Here is an 18,628-nt window from a genome sequence, read left to right on the forward strand (position 1 = left end):
AATATGTAAACTGCTAAGCTGCCTTTTGCAATTAATGATTGTTATTGATGAAGTGATGCTCCAGATGTTTTGGGATTGCACCAAAGGTGCCTATTACTATTGAGACTATCTTTGCTTTATTTTGCCAGAGTAGCTCTACTTTTATTTTCAGGTCTTCGTATTTTAATTTCCCCCCAGCTTACTTTTCTATTTTGCTATCTCAAGATACTGGAATGTCCACTATCAACAATTGTTATGTCTGGAGTAGTATATGAAAGTTGATTGTCTTTTTGAATGTTAAAGACTCAGAGCACTTGATCTATTTTGTGATCCCATCAGTTCTTGTTTGCAGGCAGTTAACTATAAATTATAATACACTTGTGGTGAATGGGTGACAAATTTGAGAGATACAGTATGTAGTATTTCTTGCAGATATTCCAATGCACTATTGTTGCTACTTTGTTACACACTTTAAAGTCTTCTTCATTCTCATGATGTATGTATAAAGTCATAAGTCACTTTTTCTGAGGCCATAATTTGGAAACCACATTATTAAACAGATGGCAGTCAAGGACAGCCTGTAGGATCAATGGACAGACTATCATTTCTGAAATGCAAGCTCAATTTAATTATTTAATTATTTAAATTAAATAGAGAACCAAGGCTATGTGTAGTCCCAACTCTTGGAAAAAATGTTTAAAGTTGAGATCTGAAAACACACACACAAATACACACAAATCATGTTGCCTATTTACAAAAAATGTATTTACCAGAATGAGATTCTCCTGGCAACTTTCAGCCTATTCAACTTTTGTTCCATGGGTGGCAAGTGTTTTTGTATTTTAGAGACGAAGCATTTCTTTTGCAGGGCGTTTGAACCATAACCTAATTTAGCATTTAACAGTTTCATAGTTTCTATAAAGTTCACAAGTGACATAAAATAATATAAACAACTAATTTGAGGCATTATGTTTTTAAAGCCATTTATTTTTATAAACAATAGAAATTCACATATAAAACTGAAGTTGAGCTCTGCTTATATTAACAAAGCCTGAACCATCATTCCAAAAGTAGATTCTTGGCTTAAATTTGTGATGCTTGATATAATTATACACTCTTAAAATTAAAGGTAATATTATACAACTGCTGAGATCATGTCTTTGGGAACAAGCTTTTTTTAAAACAACTTCCATCATGAAAAATAATTTACATTGACCTGAAAAAAGAGTAAACACCTATTACACCAGGTAAAATGCTATTTATAATCAAAACTCTTATAAAAAAGATGTGGAAAAGTACCTAAAATAGTTTTCTTTTTTTTATAAAATTCAGTAATAAAATATTGCTTGCAATAAATAAAAAAAATTGAGATGAATACTGGTGGTTCCATTATTTCTTAATACTTAAAACTATATTTCACCTGTTATCCCAGGTTATTTACATATGGTTAGAAGTATTAGTTAAATTAAGCTGAAATATTGGTAATCGGTGACAAAGGAAAATATTTATTAGGGTGGAAAAAAAATTTAGAGGGATTTTTTGTATTCACTCAAATATACTACTCAAAGTATAGAGATGGTAATCATATCATGATGTTTGGACAATGTGTATGCATGCACATAACCAATGTGGGAGGCTCTTAAACAACCATGTTTTTAAGACTTGGTGTCCCATTGTACCATGAAGCAACGGATTCACACAGTTCAACTAATACTGGAAATGATTATATAAAATGAAAATGCTATCAATCTTTATTTTTGTCTTTAAAAATGCAAATACATATAGCTACCTTGTGTACCCACAAGCTTATTTTTCCCCCAAAATACTGCTCAAATGTGCAAGTTTTTCCCCAAAGTCTAACTCACAGAGAAGCAAAAGTGGAAAATGCAAGTTTGCCATGGCTATATGGATACATTGGATTTCATGGCTGCCCGTCCCATCTGTAAACATGGCAGTTTTGAACAGTTCTTTAACAGTTGTTCAATAGCAATATGACGGACATTAAGCTCAGAAGCCAAGGAGTCTTTTTCTTGTACTTGTTTCGTTAACTCTTCAAACACATCTGAAATCAATAATGATGGCATGTTAGCCTATAACATCAAATAGTTATACTAATTAAGAGTTGCAACAATGTACTTTAATTTATGAGATAGATACCATATTTTTCGGAGTGTAAGACGCACTAGAATGTAAGACGCAGCAAGGTTTTGATAATAACTATATAAAAAAGTTTTTGTAGTCTGCAAACTAAAAAAAAGTTTTTGCAGTCTGCAAACTTCCCAAAAACGGCCCATTTTTCTTAAAAAACAGGCATGAATACCCTTTAGGAAGCTTGTAGAGTGCTCTTGGGGGGGTGGGACAAAAATGAGCAAAAACGGCCCTTTTTTCACAAAAATGGGCCTCTTTTTTGTAAAAAAAAAAAAAAAAAGGGCATGGATAGCCTTTAGGTGGCTTATAGAATGCTCCTGGCAGCTGGTTGGGGGGGGGGGGCTCGCTTCTTCTCTTCAGCTAGGGGAGAAAGACATGCAGGTATGGCTGAATGGCTGCTGCTATGCTTGGCTGGGAACAGCCCTTGGTGAGGAGGGATGGGGATCCCTTCCATTTGGATTAATGGTTCCTTGAGCGGCAAAAGGGAAGCATAAAGGAAACGAGGCTGCCTTGTCACACACACACACACCCCAAATCCACCGGGATCTGTCGGCAAAGAGATACAGTAGCTAGGCTCAATAGTAGCAGTAGCAATAAGCCCTGCGTGACAGATCTGGAGAGATTGGGGTGGTGTGGGGTATGGAGCAAGGGAAAAGAACCAAAGACTTTTCTCAGGAAAGGTTTGCCACCCGAAAATGCTATTACCGCCATCTCTGCTGCCTGGAACCGCCCGAGAAGGGGCAGGTAAAGCGGGTGCTACAGAGATTGCAGTACCAGCGTTTTGGGTGGCAACACAGTGATCTCAGGAGCCAAAGTCTTTGAATCAAGCTTGATTGTACCCCATTCCAGGTTTTTAACTTCCTAGTCTAGTGTTCTGATAAAAGTCTTCCTAGAGAGATTGTTCCTCTTCCCTTCCTCCCCCTGCCCTCCCCGCCCAATCTCTCCAGACCAAAGCCTTTGAATCAAGCTTCATTGTACCTCATTTCAGGTTTTTAACTCCCCAATCTAGCGTTCTGAGAAATCTACCATCTCTGAGGTACCTTTCGTTTGCAGGAGGAGGGTGGCTTAAAGCAGCATCTCCTTAAATCAAAGCCTCTGAGTAACTGGGAAAGGCGTGCTTTTCGGGAGGCAGTTTTCAGCAGGTTCCAAGCTCGGCTTTCTTTCCCAGTTACTCAAAGTCTTTGGTATACTCTGCCCTTGCCCTCCTCCTCCTGCAAGTGAAAGGTGCCTCAGATATTTGGCGGGCAGCTCAGGGGAGACAATGGCCACAATGACTTCACTCCCCAGCAATGTGAGGCGCTACTGCCACTGCCTGAGCCCTCCCGGAAGCCAAGGGGGAGCCCCAAAAGCGAAATGTCTCTCCTTCCCAGCTATCACAATTTCTACAGCGCCCGCTTCACCTGCCCCTTTTCCAGAGGACCCAGGCGGCTACATTCGGAGTATGAGACGCACCCAGATTTTTACCCACTTTTTTGAAGTAAAAAGGTGCATCTTATACTCTGAAAAATACAGTACATTTATTAAAAAATAGTTGAAACTGTTTTTGATTTGCTTTCAATGACAGATACAGATTTACAGATTTAATTTAATATGCATGCATGCATGTGTATGTACATATACACGCGCATACATAGCATAAATCTTTTTAGGGACATAAAGTGGGAAAATACAGGCTTATAAAAATGTATTAATCAGCAAATATTAAAATGTATCTCACCATGGACTTGTTTGAGTAGTTTCCCATTCAGCTGCTCAACTTCTCTCAGAGGCATCATATTCACTGGTATGAAGTAAAGACAAAGTAAATTGTTAATGAGTGTGTATAAATGGAAAACAATGCTTTCATACAGAAATATTAAATACCAATAGTTTTTACTTGTATATTAGTGATGTATACATAGTGATCAATACATTTCTTTATATTAAGTCAGTGTTGGGATTCTTTTCTCTTTCTTGCAATTATAAATCAAATAACTAAAAGCACTAATATCTCTTTTAAAATACAATGCAATATATAAGTGGAGAAAAGCTGCTTTTGCAATTTTTCAATCATTCTCTTTAAAACGATGCATCCAACTTTTATCCAAATAATTTTTATACTTTGAAATAGTAACTATTATCATGTAGCAGATTTGCCCTGATTCTAACAAACTTGTAGGGCTGCTTATGAAGGTTCCAGATGAATCCATCAATTTAAAGTCCTTCCTAGCTGATCCAGGATTGCTATAAGTAGCCTTACATTATATTCTTGAAGTAGATATATGGACTAGTATATTTAATCATTGCAAATATACATGTTTAATCAAAACAAAATAGAGCTCCTTTAATGGAGCTTATGTTGTTGAAGGTAAGTGTAGATCACATTAACAAAGCACAAAATACAGTTCCATAAATTTAATAGATTTATTTACTAGACTTAAATTAGTATGAACTCTATTTTTTTTTATTAAAAGAGAACATATTATTTAGTATGTGTTCACAATTTAAAAATCATATTTCTTTAGGCTAGGACTAGTTGACACTGTATCACTGGATTGTATGCAACCGAAAATTTACTTCTTTCAATAATAATAAGTTAGTATTTTTATTTTCCAAGTGCTACAAAGTTTATATATACAAATGGGTTTATAAATTACTTCTTGCACTTACACTGCTCTCTGCTGTATTGTGGAAATCTTCGTACAGAAGAATCTGGATCTTTTTTGGTTTTTCCCAATTCCGATAACTGATTATGACTAGACCATAATGAATTATTACAACAAAATTGTGCACTTCTTTGTTGCAACATGTCAAATCTAAAATCACTGGATTCTCTTGATTCTAGAATACTCTGTGAACAGTTTGTAATACTCCCAGAGCTTTCATTGATCCATTTTGCAGAATATTTAGGGACTTGGGAATCAAACTGTGGAAGTAACTTTCTCTCTCTTTGATGTCTAAAACTAAAAATCCGATGCTGTGTTGGTTTCGAACCTCCTGAATCCAAATCCCTATCTTTGTTCTGTGCATACTGTATAATCCAGTTAATTTTTTTGCTCAAAATGTTTTTCACTTCTGCATATGTACTTTTGGACAATTTTGATTGTGGGCAACTCTGGTTTGCTATTAAGTGGAATTTCTCAAAGCAGTCTCTATGTCCCCTTAATGATCTTGTATGCAGAAGATCAAACTTTGGTATTCCTAAGAAAGGGGGGAAAAAGAAATAAGTAGTATAATTCCATGAATAATACTAAATTATAGGCTGAAAATAATATATATACCATATTTTTCAGAATATAAGAGACACCAAGATTTTGAAGATGTAAATTAAAAAACATTTGTGCACTCTGTAGACCTCCCAAAAATGGCCCCATTTCCCCCCCCCCCAAAAAAAGACATGCATTTTAGGAGGCTTGTAAAGTGCTGGGGGAGGGAGCAAAAAATGACCCAGTTTTCACAAAAACAGGCCTGTTTTTTGTCAAAAAAAAGGGGGGGCATGCATAGCTTTTAGGAGGCCTATAGAGTGCTCCTGGGGGTGGGGTGGGGTAAAACTGAGCAAAAAACAGGCCATATTTTGCTCATTTCTGCCGTCCCCACCCCCCAGGAGCACTCTGAAAGCCTCCTAAAGGCTATGCACGGCCATTTTGATGAAGGAGGTGGGGTTTTGGGAGGCAAAAAATGCAACCGTCATGAATGAGTCAGTTGCTAAACATCTGAATTTTGATCACATGACCATGGGGATGCTACAACGGTCGTATGAAAAATGGTCATAAATCAATTTTTTCCAGTGCCATTTTAACTTTAAATGGTCACTAAATGAACTGTGGTAAGTTGAGGACTACCTGTACTAGAACTAGATTTCAACATTCTTTTCATTTGAAAGAATATGCAGATTTTTTTCATTGGATATTGGAGTTACATCTTTTATCTTGTGGTGGCCAGGATGCTTTGCGAATAATAGAACTATAGTTTTTCAACTTCATATTTGTTTTATATCTTACCTCTTTGAGAGCAAAAAATGACCTAAATGGGGATTTCCTTAATGTAAACCCCCAACAAGTGTTACAGCAACCCAGAGAATTGAAGGCTGAATTGAAACCCACAAAGTGGGTGTTTGACCAAGAGTTACCAAATGAGTTACCCTGACTAAGTTTGAATGTGAATATAATCCAAACATCAGCTCAAGAAATAATCTACAGTTTGGTAACACCAATGTCCAATAATAATTTTGTACAATGTTTACATAAGCGTGTAAGGGAGTAGTAGCGTATTTATTCACTAACACCATTCTAAGTACATTTGGATATAAAGTAATGACTTTATATACATACATATATTATGAAGAGCATCTAATACTGTCACTCACTGAATCTCAATGAATTCTTTACAAATATTGAAGAGAGAGAGAGCGCCAATTATTCAGTCTTACAGGATTCTGTAAGTATCTTCTTAGTACTGTGATTAACCTATCTTAGCACTGATATTAGTGTTGGCATAGTAACTTAGTCACAGTATCTGCGTGGTTACTTATCTTTATTTTATGTGAGTAATATAGTAAACTTGGGATACTTTAATTTATGAATCTTGAAAAAGCAGAAACTTAAAATTATCTCTATTCATAGATAACAAATGGAAGTGACATGCAACCTGTTTAGCAAAACAAAAGTATGGGATTCTTCTAGTGAACTTATTACTTTCAAAGCACAATTTGTCACAAAATTCTTATGATGCTTGAAATTGTTACTGGTTTTCTGAATAAAGTCTCATTATTTTAATCTCCCAGATGATTAATAAAAATAATGTCTCTTTTATTCACTTCTGCAAGACAATTGGTAGCTGTTTTTCCAAACCTGCAAATTCTTCATAAAAACACAAGAAGCATTATTTCATGGAGAAAACTAAGGAACCATAACTTAGGATATAGAAAAGTAAGCATTTATAAAATTGTAAATATATTTAAATTTTAAGGGGAAATTGTTGACTAACTGATAAAGCAATGTTATCAAATTAGAAAATTACAGAAAATATGGGAAAATTACAGAAGTAACTATATATGGGAAAATGTTAGGTTCCTCCTCCCATGTCTTTGAATCCATTCTGATTCCTGGTAAATATACAGATAGGTCCTGCAATTTACTTGGCAAAAGTTTTCGGATTGGTTCGTCATTACTTTCTTCCTACAACTAAGAGTGAATGACTCGTCCAAAGTTACCCAACTAGGTCCATAGGTAATGCAGGATTAGAACGTAAGTTTCTCACTTCTAGACCAGTGCCTTAACTATTAAATCAAACTGGCTTCAAAGGTAAGTTTATATTTATAAATTCACACAATCCTAATGAAAATCTATTATAAATGAGTTACATTTTTGTGATTTTTTAATTTTTATTTGTAGAAACATTGATAAATAGATGAATTGGAGCCTTTTTACACAGAGGATTACTAAGTGATTTATAACTCTGAAAAATCAAAGTTCTGAATGCAAACAAACTCATCTTCCTACTCGGGGATCCCTCCAAAGAAAAGAACGATGTTAGCAAAACAGGAATACATTTATTAAGCTACTATCATCACTAATCTGGAAATTGAAAGATTTTGTTTGTTAAAGTTAGATTCCCCCCCTCCCCAGGTGTCTGAAATTAGATTACACTTACCTTCAATGCTTAGCTCGAAACAAATGTGGCAGAAGGAAAGTGTCTCTCTTTCTGTTCCTAATTTGCATATGCTGCAAACATTATCATCATTTAAATCAATGTTAACAAATTGCTCTTCAGTCATAATGCCCCTAAAAGAAAAAAGTTTAATAATATATTGTTACTGTTACTCACAATATGGAAGAATCATATATTTAACATCCCACACAAGGTTTGACAGAAAAACCTGGAAAAACTCTGTTTTAATTCAAATACAGTTTAGTAAACTTAGAAAATTTTATTTTCCAATTGATTCAAAATTGAATACATTTGCTACATTGAGATAAGATCTGGCTGAAACCTAGTGATCATTGTTTATTGTTGTAAGCTACTGGGAGCTGGTTTTTGGATTTTTAAAAATTGTTTCATACACAAACACTGTAAGTCACACAGATTTATGGTATATAGCACGTGTCAACTCGTCGCATCACATAAAGTTTTGTGACATTTTTCCCTTTTGCAGAGCTGGAGTGAGCGTTGCCTGTGTGTGATGCATCCAGCTTGTGATCTGCCAGTTTGACACCCCTGGTATATAAGATGATCAGCCTACAGAATATCTTAAATATGTAAATCATTAATGAAACATAGAAAAAAATCTGTGTCCCTTCAATAATTTCTCATTTTAATAAGTGTTTAAATCTTTGTGCTAGTTCAGTAATGACTTTACTATCTCAGAACAGCCTTTGGCAGAACAATATTACACAATTTATCACATAAATAAATGCAGGGAGTAATTTTGGCAGCTCTAAGGTATCTTTTTAGTCATTTTGAGCTTGTGAATTTTACTCCAGCAGAGTGTAGAATTTAGTCTATATGCTGTGAGCACAAATCATCCCATTATATCTGCTAAATAAGCACAACGAAATTATATTTTATATTCAACCTTGTTTATATACTTCATTAATAGAATAAGTAACAATAGTCAATATATCAAATCAATTGCCTTTCATTTCATTGACTGGGCTTAGAAAAACACAAAATGAGCACACAAAGTTAATTTCAGAATTGTTTTCTAAACAGCATTTCTCATTGGGACATGTGGGAATGTTTCTCAGGTTTTCCTTTTCCCCCAAAACTGAAACTAGGCCATTTTCTCTTTGCTGAAAGGGTATTAAGATAAGATAAAGGCTTGGCCAAGGCTTCAGTAAAGAAGATAGCAGTTGTGTACACTTCTACATCTCCAGTATAATTATTTCTCTATTGCTAGGGAAAACCTATATCCAAACATTTTTATTCACCTTAATGAGAACAAGAGCTATACCAAGGAGTGGCATTTTGCATGTTGCCATTTTTACAAAAAAAACCCCAATGTAGCTGGAAAACAGGAAAACTTTCTCACGTCTTGGAAAACTCAGAGCTAATTTGGGGCCAGGGAAATGTACTTGGTACAGGTAAAGAGGCTATTTTTGCTCTCATACATTCTGGCTCTTGCATATATGTGTTCCATTGGTTTGTATCTCATTGTTCCAAGGATGGCATCTGTACAAAAGATGTTTTTATCATTTCGTTAGGCACATTTAATCCTGACAATATTTACTTCCATGCCTCTCCTTAGACCCCTTCAGCTGATGGACCCAATATCCCAACCTCCAAAGAAGCAAGCCTTTTCAGCACTGGAGGTAGATTACCAGGGGGTTTCTAGAAGTGATAGAAGAAGAGTCCCAACTCATCTAGAGAGTGGAAGGCTGGGTTGAGAATGGGAAAGAGGTGATGAGCTGCATGTCGGGGGGGGGGGGGAAGGTAAAAATTGAGAAGGGGAGAGGAGCGCTAAACCACGCAGTTGCAATTCATCCGCCCCCAAGCCATCCAATGGCTGCCCTGAAATTAGCACGAGTCCTTCCAGCCTTACACAAAGCCGCTTGGAAAAGAACCCAAATATTTCCTCCTTGGGCGGAAATAACGTGCTCGAGGGCTCCTGCCTTACCGTTCCCCTTTTAAGAGTAAATCGCGCCACTCTAGGCAAGCTCCAGCTTCACTTTGACTTGACCCTAGTGAAACCCTTAGCGCTCCCAGCCCTGCCACTCGCAAGCATGGCACCCCTTGGCACTCCTCCTCACCCTGGCCACACGGGACCCGCCGCCTTCCCGAGTTCTCGGTGCTCACGACAGGCGCTCGCGAAATGGCTGTCGGAGAAACAGCAACAGCGAAAACAGTGGGAGGAGGCGGCGGCAGCAAACCTAAGCTTAAGCCTGGCCTCCCAGCGTGGGGGAAACCCCGACTTTGCCTGCTTCCGGACTATACCATTTTTGGTCAGGGAGGGGTGAAAATCTAGGAGAGTGAGAAAACTTTCCCTCCTCCCCAACCAGCCTTTCCACCTTCTCCTTTCTTTTCTTGTTTCCCTCTAGCGAATGGGATTTGTGTGCAGTAACATTTACTTTGCTGTCACTCTGATTCGGCAGCACCGTAAAATTATAATTCTCCCCCCCTCCCCACGGTGTAAGAAAAACACGACCCTCAGTCCCAGACAAGTAGCAACCAGTGCTGCAAGCTATAGATATACTCCAGATAGAGTTACGCATTTCCTGTTGAGAAGTCGTCCCCCCCCCCCAAGTTTTCAGAATGAAATTTGGGGTACGATACTAGAAGATAATAAAGGATGATTGGGAACTTCAAGATTTTTCATGTTTTTATGGTTAAGCGTATTTTCCCCCTCAAAACTCTTACGATAAATTTTAGTAAAGAGACTTACTTGTTCATTTATACTTCATTGCTTTATTTACTGCTTTATTCATTGCAATACATACACATGAATATATGCGTACGTATATGTGTCCCTGTGTGTATGTATGTATATCTATTTGTATTGTATTTTATATTGGAATTTCAAGATTTTTATCTTCCAGATTGCTAATTTTAACCTCTTCTTATTGAATGTGTAGCCCTTTAGCTAACTTTTATTTAAAATTATTTTTAACCACAATTTTTGTATGCATTTACTTTTCCTAAACATCTTAACTATTGTTAATTTTGGATATTTTAGATATCAATTTCTTTGTGCTGGTTAATGACTGTAATAAAGTTATATATCTTTAATTTATAATTCTAATTTAAAAGTAATAATGTGTAGATGTTTTCAAATAAAAGACCTGCATCTTTAACCCTGTTACAGTTAGTTCCTACTAACTATAGGAACTATAGTTCATGTGCAGTGGCACCCATGGTTGTGCAGCAACCAGGAAGTGGAATTGATTAATGCTACAAGATTCTAGTGGCAGGGTGGATGATTCTGTAGAGGACCAGGAACTCCAGGCATAGATCAGCACAGCTCAAAGAGGTTTGCCCAAACATCCCTCTACAAATCTGTGCTGTGACCAACATCCTGTTCTCCATTATGTATCTCTCTACTAAAAGCAATGCTACAGATGGTGCAGAAAGCTCAGCCATGAACTAGAGACCCTGATGTTATAGCTACTCTCTTTTGCTTGCCTTCAGCCTTTCAGAAATCCTGACCAGCTTTGAAGTACATGAAGGCAGAAATGAAGTGTGTAACTCATTTACATAGGGTATCCCAAGTTGTGACATGCATTCAAGGCTGCTGTGGATAATCCTGCATCTAATATTTAAGTGTGCTGGTGCATCTAAGGCCAAGAAATACTTCCTTCATCTAACTTTCTCCCAACATATCTGAAACAGATGCTTGAGACTATGCACAACAACCATGGGCTTGCTACACAGTGCTGATTCTGGATTGTGCATGAACTTGTAAATGTGTATGATTAAAAGATTTTAAATAATCACATTATTTTAATATGAAAGTCTTGCATAGATACAAATATATATACTTGCATGTATAAATGTATTCAATACTTTGATTGACTGGTCAACCAGAGGATCAAACTGCTTGTTGGCAAGGTGGGTGGCAAACAAATTAAATGTAATCAATCAATCGATCTGATTTTAAAATACAGTAAAACATTGCACTACTTGGATATTAGTCAAAGATATTTATACTGCAACATCCCTGCAGATAGGGTTGCCACTAACAGACCACCAATCTGGGACTTGCAGTGGTATGGTTGGTGACAGAGCAACAACCACACCACTGGAGCACAATCAGAATATACAATCCAGGTGAGGGTACAACAAGGGCCTCACCAGTAAAATGGTGAGCAATAGGGAGTGCCATGGGATGAGCATGCAAGGAAAACAAAGGAATTAGGTCTAAAGTAAGAAGGTACTCCTTTGCCTCAGTTTTATAAGAATCAACAAACACAACCTAATTGTAATTAATAATATAATTTATTCTGATTACATGCAAAAAATATTGCCAATGTTTGCATCTCTGAATTTCTCTATTCAAGCCTATGACCTCAGTGACTTGGCATCAGTCAGGCTTAATACGTCCTCAGATCTTGATTCATTTAATGAAAAGCAAACTGTAATCTAGCATGTTGCAAGAGTAATAACACGGCAACTAATATTATTGCAAAATGATATACTGCTGAATTTGCAAACATCTTAGAGGTATAGAAAATAAATGCATTACAAGGGAAAATGAACTATTATTAATACTAATTGGGTAAGAAACCAAAGGTGCTTTTTCAAGAGGCAACTGGGCTCTCTCGAGTTTTCTTTGAAGACTTTTCACTTCTCATACAAGATGAGTAGCGAAATGTCAAAGAAAAAACAGAAAGTCCAGTTGCCACTTGAAAAAACACTTCTGGGACTTGAATGACTGAGAATCTCCATAGACAAATTGGGTAAGAAGACAACCATTTGCTACTTACAGAATATCGACTTGGGGTTACAAAAAATAAGCTAGCTTTTGAGGACTAAAAACTCGTCAAGACAAGATAACTTTCAAATGTCATAGGAAAAGATGAGTGACTAGCTATTGTTAGTGTTGAGGTTTTAACAGTATATATTTACATTTATATTGCGTATCGTACCTTTTTTTCCACAAGCTCAAACTGATTTGCAGAACACGCGTCTGTTTGTCCCCACAATCTTGTCGCGTAGAACTGACTGCGACGGGGCGACTGCCTCAATACAATATTTTGTATCAAGTTCTATTACGATATTATATTAATATGGATTGTGGGTTATCAATGTTTAAAAAAAGGACCACATTTCCTAAACAGAATAAAGGCATAACTGAACAAAACTCTTTTATGTGTTTTTGCCGCTTCCGGGGTTTTTCCAGGGATTTTTATTGGGCAGTTTCCATTTCAGCCACAAGTGATTCAGGTTAATAACGGGAATTTTACTGGACAGCATATATAATAAATTTACTTCTTTCTATTGTAACTCTGCTATTTAGGAACGATTGGAGACGGGATCTTCAGATTACCCTGATGAACTAGGACTAAGGCGAGGGAAGTTCCTGTTTGTCGGTAGTTTTCCGTGACGTCGCTCACAGTTAGAAAGAGACTTGCACGCTTCCTTTTTTAAATGTGTTCTGAAAGCGGATTATTGGGCAATCGAGTTGAGATGGGGTAACTTCAATTTATGACGTGAGTGCTTAGTTTTGGCCAACCACGAAGAAATGTGCAGTTTTGCATGCAAGCCCTTATGCTGCGCTGCGTATACCTAGGAATGCGATCGCAGATAGTTGGTAAATCTTCAGGAGACAGAAAATGTGGAAAGTTTGTTTGTTTATGGCGGCGAACATATCCAACAACATACCTTCTTCCTCTTATTTTCCTCACAACAAAATGGTTGGGCTGAGATAGAGTGACGTTAATTTTACTTCTAATGGTGCTGGGATTCAGAGCTAGCCAATTAAAATGTTTTTAAGGCACTTAAGGAATAGTATAAGGTCTCCTGAAAATTAATTCAATTTTCAGAAATCAGAGGTATCATATGTCTTTTCAACAGTGTTTCTGCCACAACCTGAAAAATTATGTTCTTTCACCTAGAGATAGAAAGCCAGCAGCCTTCTCACTATTACAGAGCTCCAGTTCCCAGTAGCATAGATTGTATATTTCTTTTATTTGGACACCAAACTCTATTGAGTTGTATGAAAATATTTGGACTTCATTTCACACTCCTTGCCCTTCGGGTAAGTCCACACATGAAAAAGAGAAATGAATGGCTCTCCATTTTAAAAATTAAGTTACTTCGCACTTTGAAGGTAAGACTTTGTGTTACTTCGCACTTTTAAACTTTTAGGTAGCATTTCATTTTTTTAAATGCAGTTACTATAATGATATTTTTCAGTACTGTATAATATCTGATGAAACATTAATAAGCATATGATAAACCACAGCCTAATTACTGTGAGTTGTCTATAAAAAGTTCCCACAGGAACAGTACAGGCTACATTTAGCTGGCAGAACCTCTTTATAATGCGTTAAATAGAAAGTAAAAGCTGCATTTGGTTCTGTTTACATAGTGTTAAAGAGATACCTTGCTGTATATGCAAGCAAAACCCTAGTCTTTAGAAATTGCCAGACAGCCAGCATTAAGCTCATTGTTAGCAAAGGGCTAATTTCCATGGTAGTGACTGAAATGAATTCAGAAACTGCCAACCTGCTTTGTTAATCACATTTGGATTTAATCCTTCTTTTGCATCTCATGCTGTTTCAGTTTGAATGCTTGATCATGTTGTCTGGCAAATCATCACATACAATGTTGGTTTATTTTTGAAGATAACTTTAAAATGGCCTACTAAAGGATTTTTTATTTGGAATCTAATTATTCACCATGATAGCCTTATCTAACCACATTTGGAAATGTTTAGTTTAGCCAATTTATGGATATTAGGGACCTTCCAAAAGGTGAGCTTAGTTTGACATCTTTTACCTTCTTTGAAGAAATTTTAAGCAGAGATTTAAGAATTTATAATAATATAAAATTGACAAAAACAAAAAAATTAAGAAAATTGTAAACAGATTGGGATCCAGAGAGCTATAGGATATTGTTTCTTTAACCAATATTTAATTATTGGTAAAATAATTATGTGGGAAATAACTGAAATAGAATCAAACCCTTATTAGGAGCTGTCACTTGAGGAAGATTGCAAATAGACCCTTGACAACAAAAGGACCAAGTAGAAAAGAGTTAAAAACGATAAGCTGTTTAGCTTTTTCTTATTTTAAAGAGTTGTTTTGGATTGAGATAAAAATAACTAATATTTCATAAAGAATATAATTTCAATAGATACATTTTTTTAGATTATGAGAAAATATATATTAAAAATTGAGATTACCAAAATGAGAATCCAAAAGAAAAGAAAAATGAAGAAAATGATGTGGACAAGACATGGCTTGTGACAAGAAATCTTGGACAATGCCTTTTTATGGGATCTAAATAGTAGGCTGATGAAAGCTTTGAAGACTCCTTTTAAATGTGAAAGATTGATAAAAGATCAAATCCTGCTATGCTACAGGAATGAAGGTTTAAAGGTCAAGGTTGTTCAAAGTAAAAACAATGAGTATAAATTTGGACTGTTTGACCAGGGACAAACTATTTGCTTGATATGTCTAATAACTTTTAATGGATTTTTGCTTAACCAGGAATGAAAAGAGAACAATTTAAGAGCATAGAACATAGAAAAATACAATTGGAAGATACTTTGGAGGTCTTCTAGCTCATGGCAGGCGATCTTATACCCGTGATGGCGAACCTATGGCATGTGTGCCTGAAGTGGCACACAGCGTCGCCCGTTCCTCTTCTGGATTTCTGGTGCGCATGCGACAATCAGCTGGCCTGGTGCATGCAGCAGTGCGGAAACAAAGAGCTGGTCTTCCATTTTCCGCCGTAAGCATGTGCGCCAGCAAGCTGATCGGCGCTTACGCATGCGCAGCAGTAACCAGAAGACTTGCTGGCTGGTGTGCACACAAGCACCAGAAACCAGAAATTCATTTTCCGGTGTGCACATGCCTCCTGTGCAGCTCCTCATCCAGGTCGCGGCCAGAAGAGTGCATGCACACGTGCGCTCCCTTTTCGGCACTTGGTGTTGAAAAGGTTTGCCATCACTGTCCTATACCATTCAAGACTTTCTTTGAGCTTCATGGGATGGATAAATGTGATCATAGTAAGAATAACAGACTAACAGAACAGAATAATAGAGTTTGGAAGGGATGCCGAAGATCCTCCAGTCTAAACATTTTTTTCACTCGACTAGATATTCTTCATATTTTAGCCTCCAGTTCCTTAATCATCTTTGTTGTTCTTTTTTGGATTGCTTTTAGATAAAATGGGGAGAAGAAGGTTGGGATTTTTTTTGATGTGTAGCTTTAAAAGGTGAAATGTTATTATATTCATATACTCAATGAGATAAAGATTAAAACTACTTATTTATTATTGCCTTTGTTGCCTTTTTGATCTTTTTTTGCACATTCTGAATTTTATTTTATTTTATTTTCTTCTGCTTTAGTTTGTATTATTTTTTATACATTTATTAAAAACTTCAATTATACTCACCAATTGTACAGTATTCACAGTTTGGTTAATGTGATTGTTTTTCCCATAATCCATTATAAAGTGAACATGTTAGTGGGGACCTCTACTGGCAATGAATTGTCAGATTGAAAGTATGTTGTATTCCTAATTCAGAAAGGCAGAGACCTGGAAATGGCATAGATATACAGTATGTAGGGAGTTGACCTTCAGAGCTGCTGAAATTGTGTGAAGTTGTTTAGCTGCTTTATTCCCTTAATGCTAAAGTCTTTCATGGCATAATACCAAAGTAATGGGCCATTATATAAACTTTATACTTCAGCACTTCTGTTTTTAACATGGGTATAGGATTTCAAAATATAAACTGATGATTTATAAATGTAGAACACATAACATTTTATTATATTTTATGTCATTCAGCAAAATGGTGGGCTGATTTTCCTGTTCCCCTATGCACTCACTGAATCTATTCCAAAATAAACTTCAGAATATTTCCTTCCATCAGAATTTTGCATGAGTTTTTGATTTTGGTACGAATGTTTATCACTCTATTTACATTTATAAATCTTTTATGCATTGTTTACTATTTAGTTGCTTTATTCTATACAGGTAGTCCTTGAGTTATGACAACTCAGCCCAAAAATTATGTTGCTAAGTGAAACACCTGTTAAGTGAGTTTTGCCCCATTTTGTGACCTTTCCTGCCACAGTTGTTAAGTGAATCACTGCAATTGTTAAATTAATAACATGCATCTTAAGTGAATCTGGCTTCATCATTGACTTTGCTTGTCAAGGTTGCAAAAGCTGATCACATGACCCTTGGACATGACCCCATCATAAATATGAACCAGTTGCCAAGCTTCTGAATTTTGATCATGTGGATGCAGCAACAATCGTTAAGTGTGACTAAGGCACTTTTTTCAGTGTCATTGTAACTTTGAATGGCCACCAAATGAACTGTTGTAAGTCGAGGACTATCTATATTTTATTCCAATAAACTACCCACTAAAATAAAATAAGAGAAATACATGTTTGAAATTAATAAACTATGTATGCCTTTTGTAATTTCATTCATCTTTTTATGTATTAATCAAATCTTCTTCAGATCCAGGCAAAATTTCCATTTTCTTCCAGGCAAATAAGATTGTTGTTGTTGTTAGTTGTGAAGTCATGTCCGACCCATCGCGATCCCATGGATAACGTTCTTCCAGACTTCCTGTCCTCTACCATCTCCCGGAGTCCATTTAAGCTCACGCCTATTGCTTCAGTTACTCCATCCAGCCACCTCATTCTCTGTTGTCCCCTTCTTCCTTTGCCCTCAATTGTTCCCAGCATTAGGTTCTTCTCCAGTGAGTCCTTCTCATTAGGTGACCAAAGTTTTGAGTTTCATCTTCAGGATCTGGCCTTCTAAAGAGCAGTTAGGGTTGATCTCCTCTAGGGCTGACCGGTTTGATTGCCTTGTAGTCCAAGGGACTCACAGGAGTCTTTTCCAGCACCAGAGTTCAAAGGCCTTAATTCTTTGGCGCTCAGCCTTTCTTATGATCCAACTTTCACAGCCATACATTGCAACTGGGAAAACCATAGCCTTGACTATACACACTTTTGGTGGCAAGGTAATGTCTCTGCTTTTTAGTATGCTGTCTAGATTAGGCATAGCTTTCCTTCCCAGGAGCAAGTGTCTTTTAATTTTTTGGCTGCAGTTCCTATCTGCGGTGATCTCAGAGTTCAGGAAAGTAAAATCTCACTACCTCCATTTTTTCCCCATCTATTTGGCAGGAATTGATAAGGCTGGATGCCATGACCTTAGTTTTCTTAATGTTGAGTTTAAAGCCAACTTTTGCACTCTCTTTCATCCGCATCAAGAGGCTCTTTACTACTTCTTCACTTTCTGCCTTCACTTTCTGCACTTGCAAATAAGGTGAATGAAATTAATATAAATAAATGTAGTGGTCAGATGGTTTTGACTTGATATAAGTAACTTAATTCTCAGAGGCTCATTTATATTTCACATCAGAAATCCAGACTCTATATAACTTTAAATGCTTTTTTTAAAAAAGATAGAAAACTCTAGAAATTCTGACCAATTATTAACAAGTGAAATGTGAAGATTTAAGTGTTTGATCATACTGAATGGATGTGTAGGATGTTGATTACCATAAGACGATTTTTGAATCCACAAACTGCTTCACCTACTGGAAAGTCTCTTAATGCTGCCACTATTTACTTTTTGACAGACCAATTGTTCTGTACTGTTTTACTTAGAAGCAGGCAACTGGTAATTTTCTTTCCATCAGTAACTTGAGGAGGGAGGGAAAATGTGCCTAAAAGCTCTCCCAAAACTAGGATCATTGATTCATTAAAAATTCAAGTCCTAATTAGGCAAACCAAGCGTAGAAAAGCAGAAGAAGGTTGAAAAGACACAACAACATTTGGAGACCCTATTACGGGAACAGGATCCATTCCACCATGTCCTGTATGTTTATGTCTCA

At 36.5% G+C, this 18,628-nt stretch overlaps 1 protein-coding gene across 2 annotated transcripts; it reads right to left on the minus strand.

The window, feature by feature from the left end:
* Positions 1 to 1,383: 1,383 nt before the first annotated feature.
* C6H21orf91 (chromosome 6 C21orf91 homolog) lies at positions 1,384 to 10,008 on the minus strand. Of its 2 annotated transcripts, none has more exons than XM_032220045.1 (5): positions 9,855 to 10,008; positions 7,759 to 7,889; positions 4,777 to 5,307; positions 3,845 to 3,907; positions 1,384 to 2,041 (listed from the first exon to the last, which is right to left on the minus strand). In XM_032220045.1, exons 2-5 carry the CDS (start codon positions 7,880 to 7,882, stop codon positions 1,881 to 1,883), a joined length of 879 nt encoding a protein of 292 aa, XP_032075936.1. In that variant the 5' UTR covers positions 7,883 to 7,889; positions 9,855 to 10,008; the 3' UTR covers positions 1,384 to 1,880. The 2 variants fall into 2 exon arrangements, with proteins under 2 accessions (XP_032075936.1, XP_032075937.1); XM_032220046.1 differs by lacking the exon at positions 9,855 to 10,008 and adding an exon at positions 9,722 to 9,839.
* Between the last annotated feature and the right edge of the window lie 8,620 nt (positions 10,009 to 18,628).

The sequence above is a fragment of the Thamnophis elegans genome, chromosome 6, assembly GCF_009769535.1.
Source record: "Thamnophis elegans isolate rThaEle1 chromosome 6, rThaEle1.pri, whole genome shotgun sequence".
Taxonomy (NCBI): domain Eukaryota; kingdom Metazoa; phylum Chordata; class Lepidosauria; order Squamata; family Colubridae; genus Thamnophis; species Thamnophis elegans.